Source organism: Pseudopodoces humilis, chromosome 8 (assembly GCF_049639895.1).
Source record: "Pseudopodoces humilis isolate 2021_Gansu_Grassland_sample_001 chromosome 8, ASM4963989v1, whole genome shotgun sequence".
NCBI classification, from domain to species: Eukaryota; Metazoa; Chordata; class Aves; order Passeriformes; family Paridae; genus Pseudopodoces; species Pseudopodoces humilis.
In genome coordinates, this window is record NC_142207.1 from 21,316,852 (window position 1) to 21,334,801 (window position 17,950).

The window sequence follows — 17,950 nt, forward strand, 5'->3', positions numbered from 1 at the left end:
ATAGATCATGTTTGTACTTTGAAGTATTGAGATAGCCACAGGCAAGAGTGGGGTGAGGTGCAATCCTGCTTCTCTGAAAGTTCTCCCTGGAAGTGCCCTCATTCCTGAAGCTCATCTCAGCCCAGCACTGACAGTCCTCCCTAAGCCAGAGTACTCTCCTTTAAGCTTCTTAATTACAAACTGAGTATCACCAGGCCCTGCTGCCCAAGGTGGTTACAAACACTGCCCACTCTCTTCCTGCTCCCTGCTTCCCTGCTCCGGTTCTATGGATATTAAAACCACAGAAGAGTTCCTAGAAGCATGACTCCTTTTCTTTGCTTCAAGCTGTTCTGCAACTTCTGTGCTTGTTATCATTTTTAGTCAGTCTATGCAGCTTAAGCTGCTGTCTCTTTATTTATGGACTAAAAATAATAAATGTCCTTGCATAATGATTTTACAACACATTTCTGATTAACGATTCATCCCTGATTAAATTAAGCTACAGGTAGTTTATCTAAAAACTTAAGAACATCCTCTCCTGTGCCTCTTCCCCCAAGAATGAATAGGATAAAGTGCCTATAACAATAAACATCATTATAGAAAATGGTAATAGAAGAGGGATAAAGATTTTGAGCAAAACCCAGTAATTACAGAAACTGGATCAAGTTGATTTATCTTCTTGTTCTATTGACAGCCATGTGATTAGATAACTCACCACTCACCTAGGAATTTAAAAGCTTTTTTGGAGGGGGTTGCACTTTGCAGTTATGAAGCCATCAGCATACGACCTACACTCATTAGTTGTGCACAGCATCTGTAATGAAATCTTTTGTAACACTCAGAAGTACATCCATACCTAAACATATATAATTTATCTTAGTTTAGGAAGATGTAAATATCAAGATAACATAAGCTTCTCATATCTATTTTAGCTGAAGACAAGGTACAGAGTGTGGAGAAATTCATTTTCTGACTTCTAACTTCTAGAAAGTTTGCTATAGAGGGTTAAGACAATCAAGGAGGAAACAATACAAAAAAAGAAAGAATTCCACACTGAATATATAAGCACTTTCTGGGGTTCATCACACAAAGAAAAATATTTTGAATAGGAAGAAAGTAAAGAAAAAGAAAGGTCATGATCCTTCATTCCATAAAGGAAGGGGAAAAAAATAGAAAGAAAAAAAAGTCACATTAACCCTTAAAATTAAAAGGAGAGTTACCATTGAAGAATACAAAACTTTGAATATTTCATTATAAAATTGTCCAAACCAACCCTATACAGCATTACACATGTGCTAAATAAATCATACCAGTGTTACTTTTGATACAATGGTTAAAAACAAATCTAAAGGCTAGTGCAAGCCAATCTTACACTGGCTGTTCTGCAGTGTAAATGAGCACAGTGCCAATTATGTCTCTACTGAGGGAAGCAACAGGCAGCATATAAATGCAAACAGCCTTCATTAGACACATTGTCATGAGTGTATTAATCATGTCAAGAAGCATTGCTCAAGTTTCCTTCACTGCAATTTAACATACCTTACTTTATTAGGATGCACTTAATTTCACTATGCTTTCTCCTCATTATCATTTATGATGACCAATTAAAATGTTTGTGTCTGTTTCTAAGCAAATTACTCCTGTGATTCAGGTAGCTGAAATCACTGCTCATCCCACACTTCTGTCATCTCTTCCTGGTGTAGTATCTTCCTTTGCCCAGCCTCTCTTACCACTGTAAACAGAAAAAAACCCCTTACTTAGATTGAGTAGTTAAGATATAAACCTGAGTCTTTTTACAGCATAGACATCAAGGAGTGGGCTGGTTCTCCACCCCTCACACCCCTTGCCCCAAAGTACCCCTGTTATACAGTCTTTTGTTGTTCCCTTGGAATCACAAGCACAAGTCATAGTCAGAACACAAGAACGTAATGAAGCAAGGGAGGCCTCACACAGTTTTCTCACATTGGGTTAAAAAGTTGTGTGCAGCTTCAATTTGTTTGGTCCCTACATGGAACAAATGCAGACACACAGCAACTTCACCCTTTTGTTTCCTCCAAAGCCTCTGTATTGGGGTTCTGGCATGAGCTTTTCAAATGGTAACAGAATGTGCCATGCCACACATTTCCAGCATCCATAAATAAGCCCAAACCATTTTTACTATTCTAAACATCAGGTGTGGGGGCATGATTTTTCCTGAACCTTTGACAGTACAGCTGTGAACCATTCATTTGATTACAGCTGTTATTTCTGGCTTCATGTATACTGAAATAAGATTAAAATAACTGGAAGTTAGGTGGAAATTCTGATTATACACAGTGCTTTTTGTGGAACTCAGGGCAACCAGGAATGGCTGAGCAACATCTGGGATCACCAAGCTATGTTTATGAACTCATTTATCTGTGGATTACCTTGGGCTCCTGGAACTAATGATACAATGCTTGTTCCCCAGAAGCTGCTGGAGCTCAGCTGCAGAGCAATGGTATTTGCCTTATTTTCTCAAGAAACATACGTGTTCTCATTTACATAACACTACTTTGACATTATAATCATGACTTCCAGAAAAATGCTGGTAATTACAAGGATGAAGAAAAGTCTGAAGACAGTGCTGCCTTTTAGAACAATTATAATTTCATTAAAATAGGAACATAACTTAAAGATAGATTTTATTCTCTTTGATGATTTACTCATGCAAACTGCACATAAAAGAAAACAGTACAGTTTGTGAAACATGTCAAATGTAAAGACCCAAAATGCTAAGTACAGAAGTAGTGTGACAACGTCTCATAACGGAATCCATGGTAGTACGGCTAATACCTTTTCTCTATTTGCTGAACACAGATTTTAATGGTTCTTTTTCCAGCCCCACTGTTAAAATCATTAACTGTTTACACATCTCCTATACACTTATGTAGACTTATTTTACAAGCGCAACAGTTTTGTTATAAAAAAAACTCCATTTATATGATTTAGAAGCCTTTGTGTTTAGGAGAGCAAATTATAGTATAATCAATGAGGCCACATCTAGTCCACCAAAACTACAATGAAAAGTGACTGTAGAGCTTTCTTGCAGAATTCACATTTTGTGCCTTTGCAATTAATTTCTTTCTCACAAGAGGTCCATTGTATTTAACCATCCTGGAAACGTTCAGTAACTGTTACAGCTTTTTATCTTGAAATTGGGAAAGCAAGACTTGTAAACACATGAGGTTATCAACACAACTTTCTTAGTTTTAAAATACAAAATATTTAGAATCCTTAATATTTTCATGCTTAAAGCCCTGCAATGATACATATATGACTTAGATACTTCTTTGTCCAGTTTTCATTACAGTATGGTTGTATATATATTGCAGAAATTATATTTTCCTGTGGATCAATTACATTTTTAGATTTAAAACTGAACCAAATAGAAACTTGATGGCACCGACACTTAAAAACGCATGGTATAGTGTGGAGAAGGAAGAGCAAATGAACTACACAACCCATTATAAATGCATTAAATCTTTGTTATATACATAATGGAATCCTGCTTTACTGCCAGTTGCTACTATGCATCTGTTTTTGCTATTATACAAAGTTTTCCGACCTGAAAGCACACATCTACTTTTTTTAAAACAACTTAATCTATTGTAAAATATTGTACTGTATTTTGAACATGAGTACAGAATCAAAATAGATAATGGCACATTTAAAAAACTCAATATCCTACAGATGATTGGATAATGAGAAAAAGTGTACCTACAATCATCTCATCAGAAACAAACTACATCATGGAATGTTAGTTATCCAAGTTCGCACAGTAAATAACATTTTAAAACTGCAATCACCTATCAGCCAGCATCACATTGAAGGCATCTTTAAACATTCAAGCAAAAGACTGCTGGCATTAACTACTGAACCATTCTCACACACACACCACACACACCACATTATAATTACATTGTTTCCAAGATACGGTAGATACTGATTTTTTTTTTCCACAAGAAAGGTATCAAAATTTTTGCTACTAAAAGATGACAGTGCTTACACAAGAATTAAGTACAAGTTAGCTTGCAAATACAAGACAATGACAAAAAAAAGTCGAGTTGTCTGAAGAAGGATTTTAGGCTTTTCTGGCATCCAAAATCATGAGTAAACTCCTTAGTCTGCGACTCAAAAATCCACAAAATATCAGCCTACTTTGGAATAACAAGTATTCCATATTAGATAACCCTGTATTTTACAATATGCTTACTCGTTTCAGCCTAGCAACAAGGGGTGGTTTTAGGTATCTATTCTGACTGGAGAATTAAAGCTCTCCTCCCACCAGAATCAAGTGTTGGTAGTGGGAAAAAAAACACTTGACATCCATTAAAAAAAAAAAAAAAAAAAAATCAAATCTATTTAGTAATGATCCTCATCTAGGATTGGTATGTGCATAAGTACTGTATCTCATATACTGTACTGGCCCTATTAAACAAATGAAAAACCCCAACAGTTAAAAGCCAACCAAAATGCTATACATAAAAAACCCAAATGTTTTTCTTCCAATGTTCTTCCTCTCATAATGTGCAAAACAACAAAAAGGCAAAAAGACTAAAAGCAAATTTACTGTTACCGTCTTTCTCTTGCCTAGTGCTTTATGACCTTGCTAACTTTACAAAGTCAATAGGGACTATGCAGAACTTTGGTATAAAAATGTCACATAATATTCCTATCACAGTCTTGGGGATGACCTTCAGTAATTCACCCCAATGTTTGTTAAAATAATACCAAATTAAAAATGAAATAAACCACATTGTACTGTACACACACTTTACACATTAAGCACAAAATAGAACTAGTAAAACTAATACTTAAAAAAAAAAGTCTTTTGCAAAGAGACTAGAACTGGTGTTCTGTCTTATTTCCACCTGCCAATAATTAAAGCCAAATTTAAGTTGGATTTTTAAAAATTTAAGCTACAATTTCTCCTAGATGGAGACTGGTCTGTTGTTGGTTTCCCTTTAAAGTCACAGATGTGTATCTAAGAAACTGATGCAACGCAAGTTTTTAATCAACTTCCTGACGGCTGGGCCTGGGAGGGAGGCGCCAGGACGATCTGGGACAGCACGGGCTCCGTGCTCTGGTCCGCCATCTGCGTGAGCACCGAGGTGGCCACCGCCTCCGCCTTGGACGTGGAGCTGACGCCGTTGGAAGTGCTGACAGAGCTGTGCTGGATCGCTTCCGTGTGCGGGCTGCTGGGCACAGAGATGTCTTCCGAGCTGTCATCCTTATCTGCAGCTGAACAAGAACAATTCCTTTATTTATTCTGTCCCGGGAATGCACGCCACCTCATCCCCGTAACAGCAATCAGCCCTAAACAACTAAAATTCATGCTGTGATGCAGTGCAAATTGCAAAACATGCTTATTTCAATTTAAAAAAGAATAATACTACATTGTAAGCATAAAAACTGGACTGCAGTATGGACTATTCAGGAAACCAGAACATTTTCATCTCTTCAAAGCCATTATTAAAATTTTCTGCCTAGTAAATCAGACAGTGGGTGTTATAGCTAATTCTAATGATGCATGTTCACATCAGTAAGCATTATTCACAGACTAAAAAATGCTATTTATTGTGTCTGCTTAGTAATCAAACAAGAATAATTCTACATTCAGTAATAAAATTTGTGATCATGAGTATGACATCTGAAAAAATATACTTACACCACTATATTTGCTGGACAATACTTATGCAAGTTTTCAGGCCCTGTTCCTTTAACAGAGTGAAGTTTCATAACTTTACAAATGCCTCTCTATAGGTCTTAAAATGGATAAAACTGGTTTTAAAAATATTTTCAGAGTATTTCAGGTGTTTTCCACAAAATCAAAGTGAATTAGCCACAGAATTACATAATTTTTTCCCATGACAGAGGGTAAGCAGGTTAAAAAAATTATCACTGTGCAAACTAGAATTTCCTAAATGATCATGACTTAAAATGTTCTTCTTGCACAGACATTCTAGTCATGCTAATCATCCTTTTTTCCAGAGCTGCAGGAGTTAGCCAAGGTATTATGCAAACACTCTCAAACTAAAAGCTGAGTACAAAACTAAAAAACCAAGAACAGAAAATTATCCTACTGTTTTTCACTCAAAAATAGAAATACTAATGCTGAATTTCATTATAACTGTTTTTGCATCACTTTGTGCTACTTAATGTTTTCAAGTACTTTTCACACCAGTTTTATAAACTGACCCAAACCAGTTTCCAGGTGGAACATTGGAATTCCCTTTTAAACTTACTACTGACTATTGTGACACAAACATAGCCAGAAGCAGGCATGAAGCATTGCTCAGGACAAAGCAATGGAACAAAATTTGATCTTCTTTAGTCTTGTCTTTGCAATCCCTTTCAGATTTGCTTGAGACTGGCCTGAGGAAAAAAAAAATGTGTCTGGGAAATACAAAAGATCATAAAATATATGTAAAAGTAAAGGGCAAGTGATAGATTATTTGCTCCTATTTAAGAGCATAATGCATGAAGAGCTATCAAATTGTGGACTTTGGTGCTGAAAATGTGGTCTATGCAGTGCACAATACTCAGCACTGCAGGAGCTCTTTAAGATGGGGTCTTCAATTTCTTCCAGAGACAAGACTTTTAAACCACGCACAACATTTTTTAAGCAATTCAACTTTGATTATTTGATGAATGTAACATGTTTATTTAAATGTACTTTATAGGAACACCATTTTCATGAACATATTGACTGAAACTGGTTTTTTTTCTCTCATAAACCGTAGTGTGGGTATGTCACTTAGCCAACATGCTTTCCTAACAATATTCATACACAGATAATGTGATAAAATCCTTTCAGAGGGATGACATTACAACTATCATTCATGTTAAGCTTTTACTTTCAACAGACTTTCCCAGAAACTCAGCTATGCTTCCAATTGCCTTGCATAATACTATTTTTTTCTCAAATGTAGGTTTCTACCACTGATTAGTATTTTAGGTCTGACTCATTCTGTACTCTTTACTAAATCAGAAGCATTATAGTACTTTACTGAAGGCTGAAAACAAGCACTACTAGACAGGCCATTCACTAATCCTTCAACAAAGAAATCCTTGGCATGGAATCACTTGACAGTTCATGACTTAAAACGAAATGTTTTACATCCCAATTCAGGAACATGAATCCTTAAAACATCAAAATGCAAGAAACCTATGGTTTGTTCTTTGTGTGTGGGTTTTTTGGGTTTTTGTTTGTTTGTTTGGGTTTTTTTTTGTTAAAAACCTTGCATGCATAATGTTATCCCCTAGTAGCTTCTGTATGAAATTATGTTGTTCTGTCAGATGGGAGCCATAATGGCCTCATCCCTGCAGCAATCATTGTTAATATAAATCCCAAACGTATTTCTATACTGTTCCAATTTACTCCAAGATGCTATTTTCTGTCTTGTCAAAATGACTGGAGATCAAAGGACCAAGATTTATAAGCTCAAAACTGACAAAATCAGTATTCTAAATATATATGGCAATACAGAGTTGCTAAATCTCCTGAATCTTTTAAATTAAAAAATATTGCCCATTCTGATGAAATTGCTTACAATGACTACAAGTAAAGATGGTGGCTATTAAGTTTTATCGCAAGCACCTGAGGATCTGTTTGCATGCAGTACAAAATGTTCCTTTATTCTCCTGAATTACTGACACTGGCAAATTAAAATGAAGTGGCTACATATGGCAGAAACAATCTTCACATTTACAAATATCTTGAAATATCACTAAATCATAAAAACGAAAGCTGTGGGTTATATATTATGAATGTTGCCTAATGCATTCCCAGCTCAGTTTGTAACAAATTTGTGTACAATGGACAAAATTGGCCATTTATTCTACAGCAGCAGCAGCTGGTTCTGGCACTGTGTATCACAGCCAAAAAGGAAGCTACAAGTCAGGAAAGCATAATTAACCTTTAAAATGCTGGAAGGATGAAAAGTCAATAGAACAACTTAAAATAAAAATATGGATTAGAAAATATTGGTATTGACAGTGTCAGTATTCCCCTCAAAACCAGAACTATTTTTAAAAACAACCTCTCTTCAGAAAAGCAGTCGCTTAATGTGGATATCAAAACAATCTAGAAGACATTGTACAGTAGGAGCCATGAACCTGCATCTGATTATTTTAATGGCTCGACTGATCCTGGATGTTATGGTAAATGAGGACAGCTGTTATAGTACCTCTACTGAAATCTCATTACAATGAAGGAAAAACACCCACAAGGACCTTTCACTGTGTTAGGCTACGATAAAGTATAAGAAATGATTTATCATGTGCTCTTAATACTTTAATTATATTTTCCAAAGCAGGTGTAGTAACAGATAGTCCTTAAATGCTAATTATCATATGCATTCATTAAACCAACATAAACCTTACCGTGTTATGCGACAATTCAATTTTGACTTAAACATATATTTTTAAATATCATGTATTAATTCCTGTCTTCCAACAACTTAAAAAAAAAAGCTCTTTAATGTAATATGTGTTATATTAGAACTGCACTTCTCAATTTTAATGTTCATTCAGTTCTTTTTGGCAGTATTTCATTGATGCAGCCTCAGGCTATAGGTAATGGAACATTACTCACTATGATAGCCAGATTTCTTCTGCATGGCAGTTACAGGGCAATCTTTATGAGCCAGAAGAAGCTGTTTCAGCTGTGCCACTTCATTTCTCAGCAGGGTGACTTCATTCTAAAGCAGAAGAAAGTTATGTACTTTACCAGGCTCAAACTACACAGGTTTTGAAGGTAAGCATTAAGTTTTATAGGGTTTTCAGTTGTTCATTTAGGGGTAGCTGAAATACAAGAAGTTTCCATTTGGTATATATTTTATCTTAGAAAATGCAAATATTAGCTGAAACTTGGCTAGCTTTGTTACATTAACTGGGAAATGCTTGGGTTTTTTTTTTAAAAATACAACATACATTTTTCTGTTTGCAGATGCAGACCCTACATATAGTCTCATTCACATGATCCAGCTACTCTGAGACTCTTCTAGAAGGTTTTGTGATGAATTTTAATCAGAGTAAACCTACATTTAGCTACACACATTTTAACAGATGTCACAGCAAACATTAAAAAAGGGAAAAACATAAAAGAAAATCCAAAAAGCAAATGCAGAATAATTTCTTAGTGACTCTATTGATACTTAGACTTCAAAAAAAAAATCTCATGTACTGGAAAATAATTTAGCAAATATTGGTTGATCTCCAGACTGATTTTTATTTTGGCAGCCATACATAAACGTGTTCTCTGAAGGGATCATTGATAATAATGACAAAATCCAGAGATGTCAGCTTGTGTTGCTAAAGCAGAGCACAATCTAAGAGACAGCACATGCACAATCCAGCGCCTGGGTACATTTCCAGACTGTGCCTTTCCACTATTGGGTGACCTTGAGCAAGGTCATTTCACTGCTTCGTGCTTCACCTTCCCCATTTGTAAACTGGAGGACAGCAACACTTACCTTCCCTGGAAAGCAGCTTGGTGTCTAGAGATGAGGAGTGCTACGCAGCTGCATTACATCTGACAATCCAAATTAAGAATGGTATGGCATTTTGATAGACCCACTTATACTTTGTAGAGTAGAAAAATATTTATGAATCAAATTATCTGTAATGCTTTGTGATCCCTGTATCTGGACACAATACGTGTTTTTCATGGGTTATTTTATTTTGAATATAAATCTTTTCTATTAACACTTGAAGTTACTTCAAGTATAAGAACCTTTGGATATTATTGTAAAATACTACACGTGACATAATTATTTAGTAAATGCTTATGTTTATGCATTTAGGAGCAAGTTTAAGAAAAAAAACAGGAAAACTGGATTGCACCTGAAATTATCTGTAAAATAAACTACAAGAAAATCAACCTATTTACTTGCAAGCAAGAAATAAAGCAATGCAGCCAGAGATGAGATGAATTACAAGTTAAAGAATTCCAAAAGAAAACAATTCTTCCAGAACAGAACTTACTACGTTTAATTACACAAAGTAACTAAAATATCAGACTATCAAAGAAAAGCTCCTCTTCTGTGTTTTCTGTCTTAATTTAGACAACAAATTTCAAGCCTTTATACCTGCAAAATCATCTTAAGGTCTCCTTTTTTACTCAGTCCTTTTATGCATAGAATACCCTTTAGAAACTTTTTATTAAAAGCAAAAGCTGAAAGATACCAAAAATCTGAATTCACAGACATTTATAATGAAAAAAAAAGTGACTGCAAACAAAAAGGGTTTGCAATGAAAGAAACCCAACCGAAAGCCCCACAAATTCTCTACCAGGTGGCATTACATGTCCTGAAACCTTAGGCTATTAAGAAAGCACAGGACTACTGCCTGCAGCTGTCTGCCCTTAGTTCACCATGTTATTTACTGAGGAGCCACAAATCTTGATACCATGCAGGCAGCTGCACAGAATTGACACAGGTTGGGTAGAAAAAAAACACACCGATGTAGTTTTGAGACACTTGATAACCTACAGAAGCAACAGTGCTCAAGACTATGAAATATAGTTCTGTTAGCTCAAAGGAACTCTGGCAATCAGGAAAAGGTTTGCAGAAATTTTCTATCTGATCTCCCACATTTTAAGGAAGAATTTTATATACAAAGTATACAAAGTATGTATATATGTATGTAAGCATGAAGTGGCTGTTCATCTGTGGAAGTAAAATTATATGTTTATGAAAAAATTTTGTAAGAGTTTATAGATCAATGTCAGCTGTATTAAAAATATTAAGACTGACAATGCAAAATAAGACTGATAATACAAAAAGCAAATATATTATCTTACATTAAGGCAAATTTGAAAAACACAGATCAGCATTCCCATATAAAAGACACTGAGATAATCTCTAGAACAGTGGTAGCCGTATATTCCATAACAGGAACACTTGTGCCAACAGTGCTATATACAATGCACACGCCACTCATGATACTAGAACAGAGCTCTGTCTGCTAGACACATGGATGGGGAATGCCACAGAAAGGCAATCTATGGCTGCCATTTACATATTACCAGTAAGAACCACTTCAAACTGGTAAAGGGAGGCTGTTCAGAACCCATTCCTATACATACTGCAGTTAATTATATTGCTTGTGACAACAGCAAATCTTTCCATCTCATTCAAAACATGTCAGTGTGTGGTGATCATTTAATATGTGGTTAACATATTGAAAGCAGGCTACCAAGAAACACATGAAATAAACACTTTTAAAAGGTGGCACAAAGAAAGATTATTTCAAATTTTTACACTGGACGGGTACCCCTCTTTAGTGAGATGGAACCAAGTGCAGGCATCAACAGTTCTTTACAGAAGTATGCAATATAGCTCACACACTGTTGAGAAGAATTTGCATGTTCCCACATTTCAAAATGTGCTAGCAAGAGAAAGCAGGTTTCTGGACAAAAGCATATTGACTTGTACCTGCACTCCATCTTTCAAAAGATGCTTTCCCTTCTGCATTCTTATGAAGGGAGGTCACACGTTATGACACATTCTTCTCTATCTGCCCATTCCCCCCTGCACCCAAAATACAGATGTAATAGTGGGACCACAGGACCACATTAGCCCTTAATCAGCACAGTGTGGGAAAACATTCGTGATATGTTATTACTCAAAGTACCATCAGAGGCAGGTGAATGTGATTTCTAAGGACAGGGGATTGTCTGTGGCTGAGTTAAACAGCATTCTTCCCGTTTCTTTTTGGGCAACTTCCTCTATGGAAAAGAATCCTTACTTATGGGCATACTTTAATAATTTAGCCTTCCTGAACAGTTTCTGCAGCATCAGTACAAACCATCACTCGACTGCTGCTCACTGAAAACCCACTGTGCCCTCATGAGGAAGACAGGCCATTCTTCTAAAGCTTCACCCTCTGAGACTATTAAAGCAACAGGGACCAAATACAGAACATAAATGCACTTTGGCATCTGATCCTGCAACGTGGCTCAGCAGCCACTGTGGGCATTTGTCAATACCTTCTTATACCCTGCAGGATTGTTCAAGGCACAGAGGCCACACAAGCTGGTGAATAAAATTTAAGATCAATAAACATGTCAACAATGAATAGAAAACAGTCCTCAAAAATCAAAACAGTAAATAAACTTCAAAATGTTGGAAGCATGAAAAAACTTACACAGCACAGCCTATAATAAAGACAGCCTGCCTAACATATATATGTTACTAGAGATGTAGAAGATGGAAATTTTCCCTTAAGCAAATATCTGAAAAATACTGCTTAAAAATGAACCTACCTTCAAACATTTTAAAGAAAAACTTGATAGAAGTAAATCTACAGAACAAAATAAATACATCAACCAAGCAAACCTCTTCAAAATCCACACATACTGTTAGTGAGCTTCCAATCTTAGAAACCTTCACAATGACACTGGAATCTCTGACACAGACATTACAAGAAAGCCAGTAACAGCATTGAAAGGAGTCAGAATTGCTACATGAAGAAATGCAATGCAGGCCTTTCAGTATGAATCTGCTTTTGGAAATGTGACATCTTGGTAACTTCAGCTGAGCAGGCCACTTAGACTTTAAACAAAATATGAACTATTAACCCAAACACATTCCATAAACCTGCATTAAGGAAGAACTCCAAACTTAATAAATTTTCTATTAAATATAAGTAATCATGGGTCATTACTGCCCACTCTGCTGATCAGCTGTGATAGCCTATCAAGTTATTATTATGGAAATACAGGATTGATTCATGTTTTCACATAAAGTACAGTGTAATTATTTCTCTAATATCCAATTTTCAAGTTATTCTGTTCTTTACAGTTAACAGTTTTGCTTTTGGTAGACTGTAAGAAAATCCTGAATTCACTATTACTGAATTAACACTTGGAAAACTTTTGCTTATGGTACTTACATTATTTTTATGTTATAAAACTTTATATATATGTGAAAGGCAGTTCACATGATAGCAAACATTACTTTCACTAAAAAGCTGAATTACGGCAGGTTTTTTTTTATTCTCCTTCACTCCTTTGATTATTTAAGCTACATTGCTACATATAATTATGTAATTAATATACTTAACTGAGGACTGTGCATTAAGTGAATATGTCTAAAGACTGTGAATAGGTATGAGAAAAATAGATATTTGTAAGAAATTTAAGTAATGCTTGTACACAGTGTCATGCTTCTTGGAACACAGGAAGGCATTTCACAGTGTGTGCTTTGGTAGGAATCTTTTTACATTTCAGGGTCTGGATACTGAGTATTTTTGAAGACATGAAGATGACTGACACACTGTAATTTTGATTGCATGATAAAAAATAACCTCAACGTGCCCTACTTTTCTGTTGATCAAATGGTGATGTTTTCTATAGCAAACAGCACAAGAGGTGAGTTTTCATAGGAAGATGATGATCTGTGAATTTGACTCAGTGAACAACTCTGATGAAGAAAAACAAGTGACACTTTAACATATCAAAATACATTTCACTGAATTTTCTAAATGAATGCTTCATTTAGGAATTACATAGTTTTCCTTTCAGCAGCTTTCAAAATGAAGATTTTGGACTTGTTATTTTGAAAACAGTAATTTGTGCCAACTTTTCATGTGCTGCTGGAAAACATTAGGAAAGTATGCTTTAACATTTAATAGTAGTTTAAACAAAAGGGTCATGGATTGTTCTATGGGGGAAAAGTACATTCACATGACAACTCTGAGATCAGATGAAGTGGAAAAGCAACCCGCAACATATACTGGCCCTACCCTCTTACAGCACACTTCGTCTCTATAGGATTTAGGTGCTGGTGGTAAAAATTTGCACTGCCACTGCCGTACCCATCCTGTGGACAAAAGAGGCCCTCAGTATCCACTGATGTCAACCTGGCACCTTTCACGAGCATTACATTCACATTAAAGGAAAAAAAGTTAAAAAGAATCAAAGGAAATAAGCCCAAAACTTACTAAACTAAACCAGGCTGTGATACAAATTAAGAGCAAGACGTGTTCAAGGTAAGACTATTATTTCGCTCATAAGTGTTTATTCCAACACATCTTGTCAATTTAGTATCATAGTCTGAAAATTACTTTAAATGGAACAAAGAATAGAAGGGTATGATCCTTAAATTTACACATCTTGAAATATGCATATGCTCTTATCCTCTAATTTTACTGCTATATGCAACTAGCTCTGAATTTTAAGCCTGAGCTGAGCCACCAGTTATAAAACCATTTGTTTTCCAGATTTCATGCCAAGTTTTAAGCTCCACTGATCAAGGATCATTGTGTAAGAACAAAAAAACTTACTAAAATTTCCTTTAAATAGAAAGTATACCTGTAACTGGCCATTTAGTGAGCTCAGGTCCTCAGCTTTTTTCTCCAATGACTGCACCCAGACTTTCCGTTTCTGTCGGCACCTGGAAGCAGCAGCCCGGTTTCTCTCCAGGAACTTTCTCCTTTTCTCATCAGGGTCTTCATTGGCAGCTCTTCTTCGCCGACCGCCTGTATTTGGTGTTTGTGGCGTAGGCTGAGCTGGTGATGCCTGAAAACAGTCATGACTTAACCTATAGCACTGGTATAAATAGTCATCATGTCTTGAGAAAAGCATTCAGGACATTCCTAAATACATTCAGGTTACACACTTCTTTTTTTTGAAAGCTGTGCCCATTTAACTCTACAGAGATGTTTTAAAAACCCATATTTACACTCCAGATCATCTTACATTAACATATTACATCCAAAATAGCTTTCAAGCTACATTTAGTAGGAAATGAATTTTCCATTTTTGACTCTTCCCACACATCTAGTCACAACTGAAAAATGACACAATTGCTTATGCCCACTACACAGAAGCTGTCTGACAAATGCTGGCAGTGCTGAGACTCCCTGATCCCTCGATCTCCAGATAGCAATTTCCTACTAGCTGATGTGTTCCCCACCACTGAATAACAATTTCCCTTTATCTACCCACATTACATGACAGTACCAAAATACTTCAACATTTTAAGTCATACATTATACTCATTTCACATTTGTATACAGACCCTAGACAAAGATTTACTGAAATATAGTACCAATATAATGATCTTAAACTCCTTTAAAGAGATAAGATAGAACATAACTGTTCACATGACATTCACGGGTGCACCTCTGCGTTCAGTCTAGCACAGCAAGGAAGTTTTATTTTTAAATTAAAAATCCCAAACATGTATCACCTGGCACATCAATTTGACATTAATTCTAAATAGCTAAGAATAAAAAAACCCACTGGGAACTCAAATCAGTATTTTAAGAATTAAACACTTGCTATTTTTGATTAATACTAATTGTAAAATAACTCTAAAACAATCAAACAGCAATTTTCACCTTCTGAAAATTCTGCTATGTGATATTATGAAAATATTCCTTAAAAAAGCCTCAAGGCAGTATGGGGGAACAGCAGCCTTAAGAAAGAGGTTCTTTTATGATGGGTCACTTTTTTTCCCCTCTTCTGTTCCAAATGTATTTGTTTTGATATGCACTGGCCAGTGTAAGAATCTGAGGCTTTTGTTGCAGGTATAAGTCCTGTCAGTTCTGGGCCAGGTATGTAGCTTTTATAAAATTAGTATTATGCTACAAATTCTGAAAATAACTCCGAGATTTTTAAAAGCATTTAGAAAACACATTCCAAAAGGTTTTTAGAAATAGAACAGCTACTGTCCTCCAGGATTCACCGGGAAGTGTATCTTTCCTCCAGCAGCATGCCCACTTCCAGTCTGACTCAGAGGTTCTGCCTTTTACTCCCCTATTCTGATCTATCGTCCCAAAAGGACAACAAATCATACCTAAAACCAGAGCCCCCCTTCCAGAGCCAGAGATGAAGTACACTTAATGATACAGCTGAAACTCTTCCTGTGGCAGCCCAGAAAAAATCCTTCAAGCAAATTAATGCAAGCACAATACCTGATGCAATAAAACAATTTCTAACCGCATTTATGATATAAAATATAATAAATGTGAAACAGATGCAACAGAACACAAAATAGAAGCACTTATTTTTTCAAATATATATATACTGACCAGCTGTAAAAAATTCAGCTACCACAGAATCTTCTATCAATAAACTTGAGAAATCAGGACATAGTTCTACATTTGAGCATAGATACTACCTGTTTTTTGGATAATAGATTTTAGAAGTATTTAAGAACATGTAAGATCTGTAAACCTTTTACTATTATAGAGCTATTGACTACAAGAGGAGTCTGTTAAATCTCTATTTCAAAAACCAAGAGTATAGAAAAAAATATATGTATTTGCAAAATAAAAAAAGGGGGTAGGAGGCACGTGTCCACTGTTGTCATACCGGTGTTTCAGTTGTTGAAGTTGCAGGCTGTTGTAGTGACTGTGGCCGTGGTTCCTCTGACTGAGTCCTAACCAACCCACTTGCATGTCCCTTGGCAGTATCTCCATTTGTTACCTGAGGGTGCTGCTGGGTCAAGGCTGCTTTCAATCTCTAAAAGCAGAAAATAAAGAAGAAAAATAAAAGAAATATTCTATCATGCTATCTTGAATGATTAATCATTTATATAAGCAGTTACTTTAACTTTGGAAACAGGAAATCCAACTCTTAAACGGCTGTTTCTTTTTACAGGCTTTCAACAGTGACCTAGGCATATACCTAAAAGCAGGGGTTAAATTTCTGTAAACATGACAATAGCAATGAGGTTTACATAAGAACCCAGAAAGGGAAGGATAGTAAATGGTATGGAGAAGTAAACTGAAAGCCTCATCTGTAGTGAACTGTGCCCACAAAGAGATGAGTAGAAGGCCATAAACAGCTGCTGAAATTGGTAGTACCAGAAGAGTAACAATGACACATGAAGGAAAACAGGTAACAACCAGAACATAAGCATCTTTCCATTTTAAAAATTCTGGTGTTCTCTATCTCTATTAATCTTTAAATAGCTTGTTATGCCTCTGCTAATTCATGGTCTTTGCAAATACTCACCTCTGCAATCCTTCCTATGGATAATTAGATAAAAGCCAATATCTTTGCTGAAACATCTTAATGATATACAAAATACTAAGAAGCTTCAGGTTATATTTAAAGATTATTTATGTAGAAAATATGCAAGATAACTACTATAGCACACTACAGTAAAAAACTGTAAAAGGTTTGATGTTCCTCCTTTACTGCACACAGCCACTACCAAGAACAGTAATGTGCAAGTTCAGCTGTATATAATACACCCAAGAGTTACCAGCAACCTCACGGCAAATTTTAAAGCATTTTATTGACTGCCTGTTGAAATATATTTCATTCAACTTTTGGTGAAACCTATTGAAACTGTAACATAATACATTCTATTTAAAATTATTTCTTAATCTTAAGTGACAAAATGTTCGATTTCAGTAGATACAACTGCTTGTAATTCCAGATCCTTTCTTAAAATTCCATAAATACTGTACAATTTATCATGCATTTTTTGGTTTTACTGAAGAATTTACCTTACTAGACAAATGGTGTTAGAAAATGTTTTTCTACCAAGCTCCATAGTTTTTAAGAATCCAATACAAGTTTAAGAAAAGATTAATGACTTAAACGTAAGTTTGTGGAAATTCTGATAACTTGTAACATCATATTTTGAAATACGAACGAAGTGTTGCCCACATACTAACATTATTAGATTGTCTTAAGAATACTAGAGAGAGGCAGCATTTGGCCAGCTCAGAATAAACAGGAAACTTTGCACCTATTTATGCAGATATTCTCTATAAACTGTAGCATGCAATGTCTCCCAACAATAAAGTCACTGGAATATAGTAACAGCTCTTCTACCTTCCATGGTGACATGCCTTCCTGGATCCTACACTACATTTAAAACAACGAATTGCAGATTACATCTGTTGGAACTATAAAAAACTTTCAGGTCTGAAATATGGCAAGTTACCATCAACTACATGGATTTGGTAGCACATAACCAGCACC

The 17,950-nt window shown here is 35.6% G+C and overlaps 1 protein-coding gene across 9 annotated transcripts in view; it reads right to left on the minus strand.

Moving 5' to 3' along the window:
* Window positions 1-2,585: 2,585 nt before the first annotated feature.
* Window positions 2,586-17,950, minus strand: part of ATF2 (activating transcription factor 2) — a 47,848-nt gene continuing 32,483 nt past the window's right edge. For 8 of the 9 annotated variants that reach the window (XM_014249484.2, XM_014249477.2, XM_014249479.2 and 5 more), the window contains 4 exons: window positions 16,325-16,474; window positions 14,318-14,524; window positions 8,597-8,702; window positions 2,586-5,241 (listed from right to left, as the gene is read on the minus strand). In XM_014249484.2, coding sequence (XP_014104959.1) covers window positions 5,015-5,241; window positions 8,597-8,702; window positions 14,318-14,524; window positions 16,325-16,474 — 690 coding nt within the window. In that variant the 3' untranslated portion in view covers window positions 2,586-5,014. The remainder of the gene's footprint in view (window positions 5,242-8,596; window positions 8,703-14,317; window positions 14,525-16,324; window positions 16,475-17,950) is intronic. The other variant, XM_014249485.2, reaches the window with a different exon arrangement.